Source organism: Aptenodytes patagonicus, chromosome 13 (genome assembly GCF_965638725.1).
Source record: "Aptenodytes patagonicus chromosome 13, bAptPat1.pri.cur, whole genome shotgun sequence".
Lineage (NCBI taxonomy): Eukaryota > Metazoa > Chordata > Aves > Sphenisciformes > Spheniscidae > Aptenodytes > Aptenodytes patagonicus.
In genome coordinates, this window is record NC_134961.1 from 3265178 (window position 1) to 3286407 (window position 21230).

General features: G+C 41.9%; 1 protein-coding gene across 1 annotated transcript in view; it reads left to right on the forward strand.

Moving 5' to 3' along the window:
• The window catches only part of LOC143166675 (protein cramped-like), a 60689-nt gene extending 39535 nt beyond the window's left edge, over nt 1–21154 (forward strand). The window contains exons 7-18 of the mRNA XM_076351265.1: nt 1062–2327; nt 4756–4933; nt 8309–8490; nt 9155–9229; nt 10463–10544; nt 11259–11363; nt 12359–12537; nt 13111–13191; nt 14559–14793; nt 15077–15241; nt 15892–16037; nt 18087–21154. Of these exons, the coding sequence (XP_076207380.1) occupies nt 1062–2327; nt 4756–4933; nt 8309–8490; nt 9155–9229; nt 10463–10544; nt 11259–11363; nt 12359–12537; nt 13111–13191; nt 14559–14793; nt 15077–15241; nt 15892–16037; nt 18087–18251 (2859 nt within the window). The 3' untranslated portion in view covers nt 18252–21154. The remainder of the gene's footprint in view (nt 1–1061; nt 2328–4755; nt 4934–8308; nt 8491–9154; nt 9230–10462; nt 10545–11258; nt 11364–12358; nt 12538–13110; nt 13192–14558; nt 14794–15076; nt 15242–15891; nt 16038–18086) is intronic.
• The last annotated feature ends 76 nt before the right edge of the window (nt 21155–21230 follow it).

Consider the following 21230-nt stretch of genomic DNA (forward strand, 5'->3'; position numbering starts at 1 on the left):
CTTTTTCTGCTTAGTCTGTTCTGTATGCTGTGTCCTGGGAGCAATTCCCTTCCTATGCGAAGTTCATTTCTGCATCAGAAATGTGACTCTACCTCATAAATTTACCAGCCCGTGCTTAGTAAAGCTAGAGGTCAGTATCTCAGCACCACTAATGGAGCTTTTCATGGGAAACCCCATAATAGTCCACTTTTACCTCCACTCTTCTCTACTATGAACCCCTGAAAAACTCATTAGTAATAAGGGAAGCTCCCTGCCTTTATTTCATTTCCTTAAACAGTGCGCTTAGTCTGTTCATTATAGATGGGTGACCACCGCAGAAGCCTGGCTAATAGCTGACGATTTTGTTTCCAGTTTCAGCAAAGAGATTAAGGACAGATCTTTCCACTTGCTTTATGCAGTTTCACCAAATGAAGGCTTAAGCTTCTTGTCTAGGTAGCTGCTGCTACCTGTTAGGTATCTATATGCTGTCTGAGCCATACAACATTAGAGATATCCCTACCTCTGAACTTTGATCCATGGAGTAGAAGGATTTGTGAGTTAACAGCCATTCTGTTCTCCTGTTGACTGGTATGCTGTATCCTGTTCTTAGTCCTTTAATTCAGGCTTTTCTTTTTAATTTGTGAGCCTGGGAAGAAGTAGCAGCATAGCACTTGAAACTTAGAAGGGTGTCAAAACACGTAAGGTGGAGGTTACTGCACAGTAAGGGGAGTCTGTTTTGCTGTGCAGTGACGTTGGGGTTTTTTTGCTTGGTTTTGTTGGGGTTTGTTGGTTGGTTGGGTTCTTTTACAGTTACAATGGTGTGTGAAGCAGAGATAAGTAATTTTGTCTGGAACAGAGATTTAGTTTGTGCTTGTAGCAGGTCTTCAGTGTAGTCCTTATCCCCACAAAAGAACTTAATTTCTGATCATAGAGTCTTCATATCTGTGCTGAATAGAGGACGTGTCCTTGATCAGCTACTTTCTTTTTTTTTTTTTTTTTTTTTTAACTTGCGAAATAGGCTACCGGGTGTTTGTTTGGAAGGGGCAGATGATCGTTGTATTCTTTGACACGTCTTTTTTTAGCGTAAAACACTAGAAGAACGGCAGCTTCAAGACTCCAGAGACTCGGAAACAAGAGGCAGCTTCTCAGAGGAGAAAGTGATGCTCCATCTCTTTCCAGGAGAGAACTGTACACTCACTCCGCTGCCTGGGGTAGCCAGAGTGGTCCACTCCAAGGCTTTCTGCACAGTGCATTGGCAGGAAACTGGCAAATGCAAACAGAACACGAAAGACTCTCACTTACTACCCCCTGCACAGATCTTAGGCATACAGAGTGGTCAGGGAACAGCTAGGGGACAGCTAAAATACACGCGGGGAACAGAAGGTAAGGGTGTTGGAAGGGCAGAGAGCACTACAGAGTCAAGCAGAACCTCTCAGCCCACAGCTGAAGTTTCTGCAAGCACTGAAGATGGTGCCCCGGAGACTGGCCTGGTGGAAGGAACAGCCTCCAATCTTGGCATCACTAATTCTCTCCAAAAACCGCCTTCTGGACTCCAAGATCCAGGAGGGAACCACGAAAAGCTGAGCTCAGCGGCCTTCTGTGTGGAGGGCAGGGAGGCCCTGGCTAGTGACCAAGCAACTGTGTTACCATCGTGCAGCACAGCTTGTGCTTGCAGTAAGATCCCTGATGTGGAGGAGCTCTCTCTGCTTGATCCATTCCCACGGTACATGAAGTCCTGTCAGGACCTGATCGTCCCAGAGAAGTGTTCTTGCACAGACAAACTGCATGGGAAAGACTCTACTCCAGCAGCTGGTGATACTTCTCCTGTGGCTTTTCCAAGTGGGAGGAGCACAGAGACATCTGACTCCTATTCACAGCTACCGCGAGGTGGTGTGGCTTCACCCGGCAGTGGCCCATCCAGATACGAAACTCAGGCTAGCCACAGCCAGGGCCAGCAGCTTGATGCCTGTGCCAAGGATATAACAGATGCAGTAATGGAGGATTCTCAAGAGAAGCTGGGCTCCTCATTTCCACCTCCACCTCAGGGACAATCTAGCACAAAGTCTCTCAAGGATGACCCAAGCCGGCTCTCTCAACAGGTTAGAGAAGAAGGATGGAGCCTGCGAACTTCTGAGAGCCTTACGCTGGCTGAAGTCTACCTCATGATGGGCAAACCGAACAAGTTGCAGCTGGAATATGACTGGCTGGCCGTCTTGGAGCCAGAAGCCCAGGACGCTAGGGAGCAAACATCTGAGTCAAGTGCTGTTCCTTCATGTACCACCTTTCACAAGCAGAGACTCCTAAACTGCCTTTTAAAACTCATCTCTACTGAAGTCAATCCCAAACCAGTAAGTAGTTCTTGTTCATGCTCCAGATGCTAAACTCTCACTTGATCTGGGGAATAATTGCCCAGTTCTGTTTTCATAGTAAATCAGTGACCAGCCTTGTCAAGATCTTGGAGATTCCTGTGTTTAAAAAACAAACAAAAAAACCCAAACAAAACCAACAACAAAACCCAAACACCACCACAACCCGGCTTGCTACAGAGCGGACTTTTCCTCAACATGCTGCATTTGCTTTTTACACTACCTTTTAGTTTCTGGTTTGCTGTGAGTCTCAGTGGTATTACAGTGAACATTTAATGTGACTACTGAAAAGATCAGTCATGGGGTTAGGTTGGGTAGGTGCCTTCTATTCTCTCAGGTTTATAGAACTAAAGAACAGCCCAGGTTGGAAGGGACCTTGGAAGATCATCTGGTCCAACCTTCTGTGGGAAATGGAGCCTAGATGACAGAGGGAGCCTAGGTGAGATTAATATTCCACATGAAAACTGCAACCCTTAATTTCCAGTGTCTGTGTAGTTCAAGTTACACTAAGTGTAAGTGTGAAAAGAATTCATTTTTTTGGGATAGCATAGCCAATATAACTGTGTCTGCCACAGTGATTTTTGTAAAAGCTCCCAGGCTCTAGGGTAGTTGTTTAACAGACCCAGAAAAATATCTTCTTCCTTAGGCAGACAACCGGGAATGAACTTGCTTTCCTTCTTGTGCATTGTAACCAATGTTTAAGACCTGTCCCTGTGATACCGGGGCAGCCGTTTCCACCTAGTGCAACCGATTGAAACCTAGTAAAACATCCTTTTAAAGACCAAAAGGACACTGAATTCACCAGATGAGACTGAATTCCTGTGCGGGAGATACGTTAAGTTAAAGATACCATTTGCATTGTATTTCCAGCATAGGCTGCAAATGTATCACTATTCCCAAACACACATAGTTCTTTGATCTTTCTTTGTTGGCACAGATTTACCACCCCCACCCCCCCCAAGCTCCTTTTGATCCTGCTTTTATAGACATAGAAGGTAGGATTTTATAAATTTAAAACCATCTTTGCTCAGATATAGCTCCAGATATAGACTTTGTTTAAACTGTAAAGACTTTTGGTCTGACATCTCAGAGGTCTGTGACAATGTCTCCTCTTTCGGCATCTACTTTTACTTCTGGTGACACATGTGACAGCCAGGGATGACATGATGAAACAATCACGAACTAGAAGGAAGGACATCTCCTTAGACTTGGGGGGAGAGGGATAGAAGAGGGGGGAAAAAACCCAGCAGTTATTAGTTGCAAGTGTTTTCCCGTCACTTCAGCACTCTTAGTGTCTTAATCAAAGTAGTGTAGTGCTCCTGAAAAATAATTCTTTCAGATATGTACCATATCGTACATTCCAATGAAAAGTAACGTATACTTTTATTTGTCAAATACCACTTTATACTGGCTGTTTTTCAGAAAAAGAGATACTCTTCTTGTGGCAATGAATGTCGTGGGACTGATACATATTCAAGAGGCGAGGATGATACTGCCTAATTGAAAGTACTGTAGACTTTTTGAAAGTTTTGTCTCTTAAATCCTCTGCATTTCATCAAATAATGACAGGAACCATAATATTTTTGCCACAGGGTACTTTAACAGAGGAAGGACTGATTGTCTAGATCCTTGCTGTTTTCTCAAGATAATATGTAACAAAGCTAAAATGGCCAACTGTGCTGTGGTTCATTCCTTTAAATGAAGATTACCAGCATAAAGCAAACTATAGCAAATTGCATTGCAGTCAAGTGTGGGTGGTAATTTTATGCCTGTGATTGCACACAGATTCCTTAAAAAGGGAGCATTTTCTAGAAAAGCATTTAAACAACTTAATGAAAGAACTGGATAGGCCTGGAAAATTAGTAAGCACCTTGCCATGTGCCTCTTGTCAGTGCTGTATTACAGTATGAAATAGGAGAAGGGATGGGAAGAAGTTCAAAACTATTGGTCTCTACTTGATTAGAATTAAGAGCAAAGTATTTTTGTCCAAGTATACTTCCAACCAGAGGTGCTCTCTGGATAGGTAGAGTTTATGAAAATTAATTTTGCACTGAATTAAAACCAACACCTTTTCCATTAGTGTGACAATTCTGTGTCTTTACCTTTTTTCTATTTCTTTTTTTTTTTCCTTTTTATCCTGGGGTAGTCCAGCACACTGAAGCTTGTGTAGTGTTAACCCGATTGTAACATAAATTAATGATATTGAACCGATGATGTTTAACACTGCTAAATGCACAGGCAGGGAATTTCAGCTGCCCACCGCACACACACAGAGGTATTGGTTAGGGTACTTAAAGATGTTGTAGTATGTCAGATTATTATTTTTTTTAAGCTTCCTAAGTAGAATGAGTTTAACAATATACTTCTTGTAACAGTACACAATATTCATGTAATGTGTGTGCATTTTTAGACGCCCGAGATGAGCTCTGTGGCCACATCCCCTATAAAGCCTGCTCAAGAGGAGCAGTCACTGACTCCTCCGGGAAAGGTGATTGCCATCAGCACCAGGAGTCCAGGTTGTGCACGAAATCAGTCTGCCCTTCGCAACAACAAGACTTTTTCTCCTGGTGCTGCTTCCAGCTCCTCAGGTGAGTATTCATAAAAATCCATTTCAAGAGATCAGACCCAGGCCATGAGCACCTTGTACCATGATGAGCACGTCCCAGTAATGTAACGCTGGGAGAATGAGTGTTCTTACTTTTACGAACTTAACTGTTTCAGAACATTGGTATGTGTTAATTTGCTTTAGAGTTGTCCTAAATTCAGTGCTTCTTTGAACCTTGAAAAACAATGTGTGCCAATAATACAGTTTACAGCCTGGAAGAACTCTCACGAGTCTCTCCTACAGAAGATGCTGGTGTTTGTTAGGAGCTGACTGATACAGGGCGTGGGATCTCAACAGAGTGAGGGCTTACAGAGCAGGAGAGTAAATATATGGTGTAAAGTTTGTTGATAAAACAATTACTGAAAATTTTCTGTGCCATTCTGCCATTATAAAATACGGAATGATTATGAATTACCTTTTCTTTTAATAGAAGGTACAGCTGCTATAACTTGTGAGCCCTAGCCATGCAGACCAAGAATTTCAGTTCTATTCTTCAGTCCCGTTGCATTTGCCAGCAAACGTTTTATGACTTTAGAAAAGTCTGTGAAGGTGTCAGGGTTACTGGGAACTATTGTGATTCTTATGCTGTCCTTTTCACACCCGTGCTGTAAGAAGCAGTGGACCATGAGCAATTTAACCGATGCTGTAAAACATACTTAGTGCTCTGTGTGGTTTTCATTTTAGAATGGCATTATAGCAATTTCATCTTTGTCTAAAGCTTACTTGCAGACAAGGACGTACTTACTTAAATATCTAGTAAAAAGCCAATAATTTAATAGATCAAGCAGATAAATTGTTACATTTCAGTAAGATACACAGGCCTGAAGGACCTACCTTTTTAAATCAGACTTGCGAGTAGAATCAAGCTTACTTAGTTTGCAAAATTCATTTTTACGAGATTGTACTTTATGCTGCCCTAATGCCTTGAGAATCCTTTCTGAAGCCTTTTAAGTAACGGTAAGGATCATCCGCTGAGGATACCAGACAGAAACAGCAAGAAGATAACAATGCTTTGTATCTGATCTCTTAGAAACAGACACCTGTTCTGTTTACACAGAGCTTCATTGATTCAAAACCAAATATAATTGTCCATGTTAGTCTTTGATTCGCATCACTGAATTACAAGTAGGGTTGTGCAGCACTATGGTTTAAGATACCATAATGAAACACATAGTCTTTAGTGCAAAGTCAGGACGTGAAAAATACAGACTATGTATTCCTGCTTTTGTACAGTACCAAAGGTAGGTTGACAGTTGGACTCGATGATCTTAGAGGTCTTTTCCAGCCTTAATGGTTCTATGATTCTATAGCCAAGTTGGCTTCAGCTGAGCTGTTTGGCTTGAACAGAGGAGCAGTAAAAGTGTGTTCAGTACAACATTCTACCTAGTTAATTAGTATAGCTTCTCAGCAGTTCTGCCTGGGGTAATGCACTCAGCTTGGGCCTCAGGTAATGGCATCCAGCACGTCACACAGATACCCAAGCAAGTCTGATACCTTCACCCTAAGTTGTGTTGTTTTGGTAGACAAACTGAATGCCTTTTATCAGCCCTGATAAGGGTGTTCTGGATCTAAAATAGGATTGTTTGTGGTCTGCAACCTTTAGTATACAGTAATTATCAAGCTTCTTTGTATCCTCGCATGCAGTGCTATTAAGTGACTGCAGTAATTTGGCTGTCAGAAAGCAAACTGCTAGGTTACTTTTGGTGATGAGCCTTCTAGGTGCCTTCCCTCATAGACTTTGGTCCTGAGTCCGTCTAGGTGCTAACTGCTTTTTGGTTTTCGTCTTCTGGGTTTTTTTAATTGAAGATAAATTGATTTGGCCTTCTCAGTAGAAAATAAAGATTAGAAGATAGCCTGTGTCTACTCCAGAAGAACTGAAAGTGTTAGCAAACTGACAGTTCCACAAAAGCCACGCAGGTAGCTGGAGAGACAAAAGAGAGGATAAGAAGAATCATGCAAAGAGATTTAGAAAAAGTGAAGCAGCAGCTGTGATGCAACATCACCTGTAGTGCTTAAAATATCATTACGTAATTATAGTTGCATCCGTTTATTGCTTTTTTTAAAGATAATATCATGTGTATTATCTTTAACAATTCTCTCTAACTCCTGGTCAGGCAGGAGGCACAAATTTATATGTCTGCCTGGAATTGATTTTTAGATACATTGGCACACTAATTTTAACTAAGCTTTGGAAAAACAACCGAATCTAGAGCAGCAGGGTGGAGGGTGGCAATTTCATCTTTTAAATAGGAGGATAATAAAACCTGCAGGTTTATTAGGTAAATAAAGCTTCATGTTCTTCAGAACACTTCTTGAATACTGTTGCGTATACCCATCTCTGCCTTAGGGTGGCCCAAGCTTGTGCTGTACTGTATTCCTGCCTAGGGCAGCGGGCATGACTAGGGATCGTTGCCCACCTTGCTTCTTCCCCCTCTGGGTGAGTCAGGTGCCTGCTGCCTGCCAGCTGAGATCTCCAGCCCAGCAATAGAGGCTGGAGCACCGTGACAAGTATGAGTGCAATACGAGTGTGAAAATAGCCGTTACTCTCTGTTGTAATGAAACCCGATGTTTTATGCACAGCAAGCACTTCTGTGGAAGAGAGGCAGGTACGCTTCTTGGTCATCTCAGAATGACATACTGACAATACTGGTTTTCATCCTAGCTGGATGCCTGCAGAGTGGGCACAGCACTGTGGAATCCTACAGTATTTTTTAAAGTTCAATGTAAACGAAGACGTTTTTTACTTGGACCAGATGCCGTTATTTCAATGTGCCAAATGTATTTCTAAGACAATCCATCTTTTGGAAGGTATTTTGGTAAATTGATCCCTGCTCTTTCTCTGTCACCAGAATCGCTTTATTGGGGTTGCACTTGGAATCACCACAGGGTGGTGGTGGGGAGCGTAAATAAAATATAAACATTGTAGAATGAGTCTGTGTTTGTATTACCTTCCCCTACAAAAGGAATGGTGGATATATAGTTTGTTTAGTGGGAAGGGCCTTCAAGTATTTCTACAGGCTGAATAGATAAACTGGTTAACATGGTCTGTGTGGGGCTTAAAACTGGCTGCTTAACTTCTAGTTTCTTTAGTAGCGTAAAATTGCATTTAACCCCCTTCTTCCAAGGATTTCAAAGCAAGTGAATGTTTGCAGTGTCCTTGTGAAGCAGGTAAATACTGTCAATTTGCAGGTGGGAAAACTGAAGTATCAAGAGTTTCATGATTTGAGTTCACAAGCAGATGGTGGCAGAGCCAGGATCCATTAAGTCCCAGCTCTCTGTATGATCCTCCAATTACTAAAGAGTTACTTTCTTTTTGTTTTCACTTTACTTCATTTAAATTGCTGTCAAAATCTTCTAGGTTTGAGAAACCTCCCTAGACCTCTCTTGGTGGCTGGTCCTTCAAGTTCTGGAAGCACTGATGCGGATGGTGGACTCTTTGCAGTTCCTACAACTCTCCCACCCAACAGCCGCCATGGGAAACTGTTCTTGCCTAGCAAAGAAGCAGAACTGACCTTCCGGCAGCACTTAGATACAATCAGTGTAAGTGAGATGACTGACTGAATGAAAAAAGTAGCATATTGTGCCTGAACCAGCTTCTAGTCGGTATTACAGGGGTTTTTTTGGTTCATCAGCAAGTATGGGCTTCCCTATGAAGCAGTGCTTCTAGTGATGCTCAAGCATAACATTTTATTAGCTGAGATTAGTCAGATTTTGACTATGTAACTCTGCTTTGAAGTGACATCACCTCTTCAGGCCTGAATCTGAATGCCATCACACAGCCTGATGAAACTGGTTCACTCTCTAATTAAGTTGCTCCAGCAAATATATTTGCCAGGTTTAGCAAAACTGATATCCTTCTTATCGTGCAGCTACTTTTAATACCTCATTGCTGTATTAAATTCAAATACTCGTTTTATTTTTATATATACAGTCTCACTAACAACTTCTGGCAAGCTGCAGTAGCTAAGAAGTGAAATGGCTTTTTTGGGAGAAAGCTTTATCTCCGTAAAACAAGAAGAAAAAAAACCATGCCTGGTGGAAAATTTTCCTACTCTAGCAGAAAGATTATTCTACTGTCTGAAACAAAACGCAGTATTTTAATAAATAGTTATAACTTTACTGAAAAACAGAGTCTGGGGGGTATAATTTATTCTGTGTCTGCATGCTTAAAATACTTTCTAATGCATTTCCTGCTCTTGTCCAGATGCAGTCGGACTTCTTCTTGCCAAAGCCGAGGAAGTTACGGAACAGGCACTTGCGGAAGCCATTAGTAGTACAGGTCAGACCAATTTGCAAAGTGTGAAATGCCTGTTTTGCTTCCTGAGTAGATATCAGTAAGGCTATACTGATTTGCACCTAACTGAAAAAACCCTGAACTTCCCTCGTACATCCGCTGGAAGAGTGAAGCTGAACATATGAAGGAACAAGCATTTTAGTCTATATTGTAGCCAGCCATGTTACATTCCCTATGTGAGGAATGTCAGCAACAGTAGTAGTCCAGTGCATGAGGTAGTTTGGAAAAAATAAAAAAGGCCCTCATCTGAAAGCAGGTTCTGCTGTTTGGGCCTGCTGGTACTGATGCACAAGCAGTGTGTTCACGTGGTATCCTGGTCTGTCATTGTTAGAGCTGTCAGTGCTAATGCAACAAGATCCCCCTTTAGGTATTTTTTCCTGCTTCCTACGCACTAATGGCTGTTAAACTGGGGTGGGTATAAACCTCTGTAGTGAAATAAAACATAACACTATTTAAAAGAACAATGATTTCTGGAACAAATGGGTCTTGCAAAGAGATGTATGGAAGAGGTAGCCTGTTGTCATGGAACTTTGGTGGTAGGCAGGCGTTAACCTCCCTTAGACTACTCTGATAACCCAGCAAAAAGGCACGTGCCACTGTGAAACTGCAGGTGGGGAACATACAAGAAATCTAAAACCAAAATAATGGAAACTTGTTTAGGGAAAACAAAGTTACCGAGTGTCAATATACCCTTTTGTCTCTTCTGCTCTGTGTAAGAGTAGGAGACCTAGAAATCACATACATGCTGGTTTTTGGTACTGAGATTTTCTGGTCTATGCAATTCCATTTGTTTTAAGAGCTCCCAAGTACATACAGCTGCCTCATGAATTCACACTTGATTAATTGTAATGGAAGATCAGTTTGCACACAGGCTAGATCCCATCCTTAAGATCACTGCTGTAACTCTGTGGGAGATTTGAAAATTACCACAAGTATAATCAGAAAGGAATATAGTTCTAATTAGCATTTCTCTGAGAATTGTCCATGTGGAAATTTTCTCTTAGAGTAGTTTACAGAGAAAACACATGATTCCTGTCTGTAGCTTCTTTCTCAAGATTACACAGACCTTATTGCTGTGTCTGTTGCATGATAGTCACGCCGTGTAAATACTCTGCTTATTCTGGAAGGTATCATGAACTTCTGTGCCTTAAAAGATGAGCTTTACCCTCTGTTCTGTGTTTAAATATGTTCTGGTTTATTGTTGTTTCTCCCACATAGAGAACACTGCTCCCGAGGCCATCTGGAAACCCATCCCAGCATGTCTGTTCCTTTTCTATCTTATCCAACTCATCCATTACAGGTGAGTCTGCATGTCTTCTATCCCTTTTATGCTGCCATGAGATGGACTAGAAAGTGTCTCTTAAAACTGCATAAAGGAATAATTTCTAAAAAGAGGAAAACATCCTTTCAAAACCACAGAGTCCTTTACTAGTTGCTTGAGTCACTTCCTACAGGATGATGTGATTGTTCTCCATCATTGTTAAGCAAGTCATGATTATGATAGAAATTTTTTTCTTCCGTTTCCCAGTATTGAAAGCAGGGAAGAGTAAGGAGTTCTCTACAGGGAGACAAAATTTTGGAATAAATTACTTAGATAAGAATTTTTGTTCTGTAGGGTGTAATAATTTGTCTAGATTTTTTAATGGACTTTTCCTAGTACTGTTTAAATCTCATACACTATAATCAATGTACTGCCCATTTGCCCTTTTCTGCTAATACACTCTTGAGTACAATGGTAGCACAGGTGATCCCCCATCTCGGCTTAAATCTCAAAATCAACATGAGACAGCTTCAAGAACACAGCAACACTTGCTGTTGCATTTTTGTGATAAGGCACTGGTTAGCTTGCATTGGTGTTTCAAGTCTGTTTCCACTCCGCTACTCGTCTCCACTACTTGCATTTCCAGAGCTCGCTACTGCTTGGAATTTGTTTGCTTCCACTGAACTGTGTTGTGCTCTGCTTTAAAGATGTTAGATTTCTTTTGCTTGAGAGGTATTTAATCCTTCACCCTAGGGAGAGGTTCGTTTCGGCCAATCCAGTCCTCGCTGACTAAAGCTGCTGTTTCTCGTCCGATTGTGCCCAAAGTTCTTCCAACACAGGCTACCAACCATCTGTCCAGTAAGTCACTTCTTAAACAGAATGAGTGTCACGGTCTGTTGTGATCTGTATGATGTTACGTTGTTGGTTTCTATTTCCTAGGTAAAATCATTAGTGCCTTTGGAAGTTAAAGAAAACAGCTGTGTTAATGACAACTTTACTTTCTATGACTTTGTGTGGCTGCAGAAAGGGAGCAGTCAGTGGTGGGACAGCCTTGAACTAGGTTCCTTCACTGTGTCTGACCTGCAGGCAAAGCAAGGGGTTAGAATTTGTGATGGTTTGTTGTCAGACCACTTTGAAAAGGGGTTGTGACATATTTGAAAGAAACTTGCAAACAGCTTATCTACTAACATGGGATTATGAATTCTACAAGAAAACAACATGCTGGTGTACTCCAAGCAAATACTGTCTTGCAACAAAAGAATGGGTCCCTTAATTAGAATGATTAGTGAGGTGAAAGCAATACCTGCCTCTGTTTTACTTAGAGGATTCTCTGTGATGGGAAGACAGTCAGATGTTTTAAGTGGATTTGAAAAGATCTGGGTGAGGTTGACCCTGCAACAACATAAGAATTTTTTATATTGAATCTAAATGGCTGCTAGAGGCAAGATAACAAAATAAGGCTATGTTGTTTTTATAGCTCCTCTAGTAAACCGTATGAAATTTCTAGAAATTGCATAACCAAGTACTTAACCATTTGCAGGACAAAAAAGAAAAAAAAATAGAGGGAAAGGGCGGGGGGAGGGCTGGGATGTTCCTCTAAACTGTTTTGATATACCTGATAACATGTTGGAACAGGGCAGAAAAATTAAACATTTTAGCTGAAAGAAATGTTATACTTTGAAGAGGAACAACTGATACAGCTGATCAGATAATTACCATTTTTGCTTTTTGCATGTGTTTAAGTTTTGACTCTGGGCAACTTTTAAAAAATCACCTTTTAGATGAGTCACAACAAAGTAATTGCCTGAAGAAAAGGCTTGCAATGTGTTTTTTGCTTTTTTGTTTCACAAAAGGTGCTATCGACTTGGCAGCTAAAAGTGCTGGTATTATCCCTGGTAGCCCTGTGCCTGTCCTGGATGCAGATGGTTTGTCGGGTGTATCTCCACTGTCACCAGATGGAGTGACCACGGTGGTAACAGGGCAGGAGTCAACAGTAGTGCATCAGAATGGAGGCTCCATCACCACTGTAGAGGTCAGTCTCTTGAGCATGCTTTTTAAAGTAGTTCAGTGTCTCGCTCTTTCATTGTGTAAAAAAGCTGTATTATTAATGACTGCTTCAGCGAGCTTTCTCCTGGAGCTTGCTGTTAAACACTTTTATCATGGCAAACCCAATCTATGTTGTATAGTGCGTATTTCAGGGTTGAGGGATCAGATCATCATCACATTGAACAGATTTCCATCCTATAGAACAGCTTTCAGCTGTGAGACTGTTGAAGTTGGCCATCCAGAAATCTGGGCTTGAAAAGAAACAGTAGCATTTCAACAGACAGTAATTCAGGAGGGAATTTGGGGCAAAACATGGACTTTTAGGGATGTATTTGGAATGGAAGCTGTGATTTCTCCTTGCAGTTTCTTTCATTGAGACCCAAGATACATGTTGGTCCGTGTCATTTTCTCAGGGAGTCGATGGACGATTTTGAAAGGCACGATATGTAAAAAGAGTATGCATAAACGGTGATAGGCGCTTGTCTCTTACCTCCCCAGCTCTATTTGCAGCATTTTGTGTAAATGTTTGTCACTCACATGATTTCTGTTGTGCTTCTAGGGCTCGGGCCCTGGGTGTCGGGTTCCATTCATCAGCCTACCAACACGGCATGAGCAGGAGGCAGTTCCTGATGGCTTCCAGGTAGAGTATGTGTTGAAAGAACAGTTGTATGAAATAGGTAATGTTCTGAAAACACCACTGGTATTACTAGTTAAAACCCCTTGTTCCCAGGTAATTGTACGCCATTGGTACTGTTTTGTGAGAATTGAAATCTCTAGCATCTGAAGAAATTTAAAGAAAGGGATTTAGGAAAGCTGCTTCAAGTTATGTGGGTACCATTCTCTAAAAAAGCAAAGCGAAGCTGACAGTCTCTGACCTCTGAAGGACAAACAGGTTTTACGTATTTCTTGATACAGTGGAGGAGTTTATAATTGCTGTGCTATATCGTACGTGTGTATTTTAGACTTCATAAAGAAAGATTTCAGCAATTGGCAGTCCCGCTGCTTGTATGTTGCTAAAGAAGGAATATTAAGACTAAAAGCGTGATTGTAATGCCAGCATCCTCTTCAGAGAATCACTTTTCTTTATGCTGGATCCAATAAGACATAGATACTTAAAAAGTAACTGTGGCAGCACCTAAGTTGTAAGTGTCATCATCCTACCCCAACTTCCTTCTCCAGTGGGATCCAGGACCTTGCGTTAGATACTCAAGCCTCAGAATACAGGCTTTTCTTTTTTCCAGTGGAGGCACTTTCCACCCTTCTGTGACAGGTACATGTGAAAAAGGTCAAATTAATTTGATTGGAGAGCATAAAGGAGGAGAAGAATTTTTTTTTTTTTTTTTAATAGCACAGATGTTAGGACATGGACCTACTAGGCATTCGTTTGTGGTAACGGGGCCTTAGGTTCTGGTTCTTGCTCTCAGGACAGCTTTGTATATACTACATCAGAAAAAAACCACAAACAGTTCTATGATGAGGTATTAATAATGAGACTCCTCAAAAAAGATCAGTTGAGTTTTGGGAAGTCTGGCTGTAAAGAGGAGTGAGTTAGCAGTTTAAAATATTTATATACCCTTCAAGCAGTTACAGGTTTTTTGCCTATACAAAGGCAAATTAATACTTAATTCTTACGAACTGTCTTGTAGGTTCATCAAAATCATGTTAATTTTATTATTATGCTTGTTTCTGTTACGTAGGCTGTATTAAATATTCTTTGGAATGTTACAGACCCGTATTTTTTCAGATGATTTGGCAGGATATGGGCTGAAGCATATTTGTTTATGCTTACAGATATTTTTTGTGGAAAAAAAAACCAAACAAATTTATTATATAAATAATATATTCCTAAAATTTTAGGAATATTAGCTGCTGGATTATTAGTCGTCTTTTTTGTTTTCCTTAAAGTCTGATTTTAATCTGATGCTTAGGAGCTAAGCTGTTGCTTTTCAGACGGATTTCCAAGTCCTTCATAAATTTATGAACAATTAACTCTGTTTCTTGTAACAGGGCGCATCAGTCCTTTCTCTGTCAGAACTGTCCAAGACTCCCCTCCAAAATGGTCTTTCCACCCCTCCGCTTCCCTCATCAGAGGCTTCCAGTACCCGGCTCTCTCCTCCCAATGTTTCTGCTCTCTTGGATATTTCGCTGCCTGGACCACCTGAAGATGTGCTTTCTCAAGGGGAACCTGCCACTCAAATCAGTGATTCTATCATTGAAATAGCTATCAGCTCTGGTCAATACAGTAAGTCTGAGCTTGGCTAAAATCTTCCCATTAACTTAAAAAAAAATCCCTGTCATCTTACATGTCAGCAGAAACTTTTCCAGGAAGCAGTTCTTGGGTTTTTTGGGGTTTTTTTAATATCTGTTGGAAATAAAATTATGTGCCTAGCCTTTATTTTCTAGCATATATAGGTGGTTTTTTGTTGGTTGTTGGGTTTTTTTCCCCTTTCTAAACATAAATTGGTGTAGTGTCCTGTAGCTTTACCGCATTGACTGAATCAGTGATTCCTGACATTGGCTTACAGGTGAAGGTGTTTCTCTCTCTCCTGCAAAGCTGAACGGCAGTGACAGCTCCAAAAGTCTTCCATCCCCATCCAGTAGTCCTCAACAGAACTGGATTGCCTCTCCCAGCCATGATCCCCAGTGGTACCCCAATGACTCCACAGACTCGTCTCTCAGCAGCTTGTTTTGTAAGTGTCAGTATGCAGAGAACTGCAACAAAAAAGCTCTTCCCTTTCAAAAAAAAAAAAAAAAAAAAAAGCACTGTTTATTACAAGTGAATCCTTTGGAAAATCATAAACCCAGTAGGACATTTGTAGAATTCTTCCCTTACTTCTTGCTTTCATTTCAACAGTGCTGCCTTCAGACCGTTTTCTTTCTCTTTACAAGTCTGTTCCTGAAAAGATCCTATTGCTAGATTGGGGCCCTTACCTTGGGACAAATAATTCCTTGGCGGTTCTTTGTAGTCTGTTTGGAGCCTGACTCATCAGATAGGTTGAGACATTTTGGCTGCTCTGCCAAAATGAAAAGATGCCCTTGGCTCTGCTGTTGGAAAAATAGGCTCCGTTCTGTGCTTGGTGAGCATAATCCCAAAGACGTGAGATCACTGGGTTTGTTTGGGCTTCGGTTGGTGGTTTTTTTTAATTAGTATTTAATGGGGCCAGTGTAATGAGTCTCTGTACTGTTAGCAGCGTGCTGATGGTGTTCACGCTGGTAAGACAAAATTTTTAAGCGATAGATAGATATCTGTCCTCCATTTTCAATTTCCTTGTCCTTCTCTTTATCCTCCCAATTGCAAACATTCAGTGCAGTGACTTACTGATGTGCCTGTTCTTTATAGCAAGTTTCATCTCCCCTGAGAAGGGACGAAAAATGTTGCCAACTCCTGTTGGGACTGCCAGTGGCACCTCCTTACTGGGACCCAGCCTTCTGGATGGAAACTCACGGGACTCTTTTGTGTCACGGTCTCTGGCAGATGTAGCAGAGGTATGTCATCAAATTACATCCAGCTGTCTGCTTCCTTTTTTAGAGCAGTGTTATTGTATATTGTCCGTCATACCTTCCTGAGATACTTAAGGCAAAGATGCTTTGACATCTGCACTTTAGCTTAGTAAAACAGGGTTACAGTCTTAACAGAAAGATGTAAAATGACTTGAGGGTATACTGCACCAGAGCTGGTGCAGGAAGCTGTTGGGAGCACCTTCGACCCAGGTTCTTTTTGCTGGGGGAGGTCGTGTTTACCTTGTTGGACATATCTTTGTTTCGACAGAGTTGTAATCCTTCTGTTTTGTGTGTCCTGCTTTGTAGAGCAGGAATTGAAAATACCAAAGATGAGAGAAAGGTTAATACTGATGCAGCTACAGTACAGTCGGAGGACTGGTAGAAAAAATACATAGGTCCAGAAGGAAGAAGCAGGAAATGGCTAATACTGAGTTACCTGAGAGAACGGCAGGTCCTTATGCTGCTGAGTTATTTTCTCTGTTGGTAGAATTATCCTTCTGTTTTGAAACCTTTTGGAGGGGTAGAGTGAAGACTAGCATTTACTAAGGCTTTGACACGCTTGAGGACAGAGCTCCCTTTCAGAGGGACAGAGACAGACTGGAGGAATGAGCTGCCAGGAAAATTACGGAATTCAGCAAGGACAAATGCAAAGTCCTGCCCGTGGGAAGGAATAACCCCGACAGCACTATAGGCTGGAGACTGACTGTTTAGGACGCAGCTCTGCTGAGAAGTACCTGGGCATCTTGACAGACGGCAAGCTGAACATGAGCCAGGATGTTCTGTGGCAGCTAAGACGACCAACAGTGTCGCGGGCTGTTTCAGCAGGAGAATACCTAGTAGGCTGAACAACGTGGCGATTATCCCACTCTACTCAACAGCTGTGAGACCACGTCTAGAATATTGTGACCAGTTTTGAGCACCCAATACAGGAAAGACATAGATAAACTGGAGCAAGTTCAGCAGAGGGCCACCAAGATGATTAGGGGGCTGAAGCACCCGTCTGTGAGGAAAGGCTTGTTCAACCTGGAGGAGGCGTCGGGGCAGGAGGGACCTAACTGCCTGCCAGTACTTGCAGGGTGGTCATCACAAAGATGTAGCCAGGCCCTTCACAGAGTGGTGATGCATGGTGGGAGGAATCAGAGCAAAAGCTGAACTGAGAAAGGTTCTGACTACATATAAAGAAAACTTTTTCACCCTGAGGACAGTCAGGCAGGGGAACAGGTTGCCTAGAGACGTTGTGCAGCGTCTGTCTTCAGAGCTTTTTACGACTAACATGGATAAAGCCCTGAGTAAGCTGGTCCGTCCTCCTAGGTGAACCTGCTTTGAGCAGGAGGTTGAACTAGAGACCTCTTCAGTTCCCTTCCAATCTTAATTGTCCTACAGTTTACAGTCGTTGACTCGGTGTAACATCATGTACATTGTAACTTTGTGGGGGCTTGCCCTGATGGAAGGAAAACGTCATTCCTCCGTTGCCCTTTGGATTTGAGTAAGGAGGTTCTGTACAGACCTTGTAACCAGAAGCTGCAGCAAGCTCATGCTGTTTTAATGTGCCCTTGGCAGCTTCAGACTCCACACACAGCTCCACTTCCTGGCAGAAATAAGATTCTGCTTACTAGGTGGTGAGAATCTGTCAAGGCGTGTGTTAATTAAAGGATTATATCATAATTTATTTGTGTGGATTTGAAGTGACGTTGCAGCCCTTGATCTTACAAACTGCCTTCAGAAGAAAATGGGATGTGGCACCATTTTAGGCACGCCACATGAAATTCCACCTGAACACAAGAAAACTTTTTTAATGTGAGGGTGGTCAAACACTGAAACAAGTTGACCAGAGAGGTTGTGGAATCTCCATTCGTGGAGATAACTCAACACCTGGCTGGACAAGGTCCAGGGCAACCTGTCCTAGCTGACCCTACTTGAGCAGGCTGGTTGGACAAAAGGATCTCAAGGTGTCCCTTCCAACCTCAACAGTTCTGTGGTTCTGTGAAATTTCCACTGACATGTAGTTCTTCTCTTCTCTCTTCTCTTTTCTAGGTGGTGGATTCCCAGCTGGCTTGCATGATGAATGAGAACAGCATAGATTACATATCTCGTTTTAATGACCTTGCCCAGGAACTGTCAATACCTGAGCCAACCCGCAGGGAAATTCTGTTTGATGGAGGAGGAGGTGGTCCCCCAATTGGGGATCTCTCACAGTGAGTGTATGAGACCAGCAGGCTGGTGTAGACTGTTCAGCTAAAGTTGGAGCTTGCAGCGCTGGATCATGGCAAGGGCAGGTTGCAGAGAAGCAGCTGAGGCTCAGTTGTCCCTGTCTTGTGCGCTTCTTTCTAAAAGATAAGCATTGTCTTCAAAGGTCTGAAGAAGTACTTGCAAGTCCTGGAATGTGCAATATACTTGGAACAACGAAACATGGCGTAGTATTACAGGAAATGGTGTGTCCCCTGCATCAGCGATGTAAGATGGCAGGTTTATGGGACAGTCCTGGACTTGTACTTTGGAATGGCCTAAGCAAGAAGCTCAAGCAGGGAAGGGTATTGCCAGAAGCTCCCCTACGCGAATTATTTTTTGCGTAGTAATCAAAATGCCATGATTTGGGATCCACATTGAAGTTTTGGAGGATGAAGGGTGGGGGTGGGTATGGGAACCATTTTGCATCTTGACATGTCCTAGTTGGCACTCTTTTTATCAATCAGTCAAACTGAAGTTTCTTGCACTCTCTTCAAAGGCGCTGCAACTCTACGATGCTTCGTTTTTATAGACCATTCTGTTTCTTTGGCTATGTTTTGTTGTTTGACCATTCCAGCAGGGGCACGTACCTGTTTTCTTGTTTTGTAGGGGAGCTCTGATTCACCCTACTCCCAGTATTGCATGGATCCTTGGGGAGTTTCCTCTATTTTTAAACCCCATCACGTGTCACAGTCATCATCATCCTGACTGCACTCATATTCTCCACCTTTGAGATTCTTCATCGCATTGCACAGTTCACCCCATGAGTGGGAGAGTGCTTTGTTTGCTTTCCCTGAAGAACGGTTGCTTTTTAAGTCAGGAGACACTGCAAAAGAGCTTACTGGAGTCATTATGAAAGCTTTGTCATAATTAGTCTTGGCTTTGCTGGAAACCTGTATATATTGCCATCTTTCTTCACAAAAACTGAGGATTTACCTGGGAGAGGAAATAGGAAAGAATATTGTAATGTATAGAAACAAATAATATGTGAATGCTAAAGTTGTTAAGATCTGTTTTGTGTCATGAAGAGGAGAGGTGTCAAGCCCTAGCTTAAGCCCTTAGTCCTTCCTTATTTCCTCCTTGTTCTGTGAATTCCAGGTGCTCTGTAGTACCTCAGGGCATCATTTTTCATTATAGTCACTCCCAGGCACTAGTGGATCTGGTACTCCATCTACTAAATCCCTATGCATTTAATGTTAGTGTTCCAATATTTGAAAGACCCAGATCCTGATACCAGCGGGTTCAAAGGAATAGAAAGTTACTTTCTCTACAGCTGGTTGTCCGTCGATTCTACCTTTATAACTCAGGAGACTTTTCCTATTTCCTTTCCTGCTGGTCACGAGGGAGAATACCTTTATTGTGCCCCTTTTTTTTAAGCACTTGTCTGCTTCTCCAGTAAGAGGATGTCCCTTGGCCGTTTTAAGTAGCTCTGAACTTATCCAAGGGACTAGTCCTATATAAACCTCAACTTTATATTATTAATAAATAAACAAAACTTCTCCATCTCTTAGGCTATTATCAGGGGTTCATTTTCCCAACTTGCACTATACTTGGTGGATGTAGTTCTACCTGCCTTTAGCTACTTTTACAAGGCATTTGACTGGGAGTTTCTTCTTGTAACCTTGCTCACGATGCACTGATTGGATTTGCTGTTTTCCCAGTCACTTTACCCTGCTTTCTGCAGATTTTTTTTTAACCGCTATGTAGTTTGCCTTATGCTTTCTGTCGTTAAGAGAAAAATGTAACACGTTTTCTGATGCACCTTTTGTGTGGCCCAGAGCAACCTTCCTGATTTCACTCAAAAAGTAGTGAGATTTGGATGACATTCCAAGACCCCACGTATCAGGTTGCTACATTCTCCTCCGACGTAGGAACCATACGGATGTGTAAAAACAGCGTTAGTACAATTAGATGGTCCCAACAGGGAGGCAAACCTGTATTACTAGCAAGAAAACAATCATGACTAGAAGAATGGAGAATTTAATACCTGTGGGCTAACTTTGTATTCTGACTGCACGTCATGTGGGATATTAAGTCCTTCTGTCATTATTCCTCTTTCATTATTCTTACAGAGCCTTGTTTGACAATTCTGATGCAATTATCAGGAAATCATGTAAACCTAGAATACAAAAAGTTGAAGGCTGTCAGAAACATGAAGCTGAGGAGTGTATCGTTCTCAGCATTCATCCTTGGTATGGAGAGGATACCCATTAATCTCAAGAGTCATTCCCTCTAAAACTTTTAAGTTTCACTTAGAGTTGAGCTGTATTTTGGTTCGGCCTTTCCCAGCTTGTTTCCTCTTGGTTTTGGCTTCTTAACGTTAGTAATGCTGATTATCCTATATGCTGTACCTCCAAAAATCCTTCGGACTTGCAGGACAAAAGTAGAGGGCTCCTACTGTACCTGTGGATTATAGGACATGCAGGAGGAGATGTTGATACATTCTAATCAAGTACTGTATTAAAAAAAAAAATCTGAACTCTCATTCTTAAACTTCTGAATATTGAAAGACCAGCCTGATGGTCTACAGTGTATTTACGTAGCTTGACAAGCATTTCCTCTGTATCGATGCTGGTAGCGGAGTGGATGTGACGCTGGTTTTGACTCTTGGGTTGCCTAGAATAAGTGCCAGTGTTGCTGCGCCCATATGGCAGAGCACTTCATCGATGAAGATCTGTGAAGACTTTCTGCCGCCTGATACGGGGAGCTGTCAAGCTGCCCTTTCTCAGCCCATTCAGTTGCCATAGGGGAATAATAGAATTGCAGAATGAAGTCAGCACAGTGGCTATTTTTAACGATGCCATGAGATCAGAAAACGTTAATATCCTGAACCTTTGCAAGTAGACTTGGACTGCCAAGTCATAAAAAAAGTGGAAATGACAGAGGTCAGTTCAGCACTCAGAATTTTGTGGTTAGAAATGTGTTTGGCATCAGCCTCTTAAAAGTTGTTAT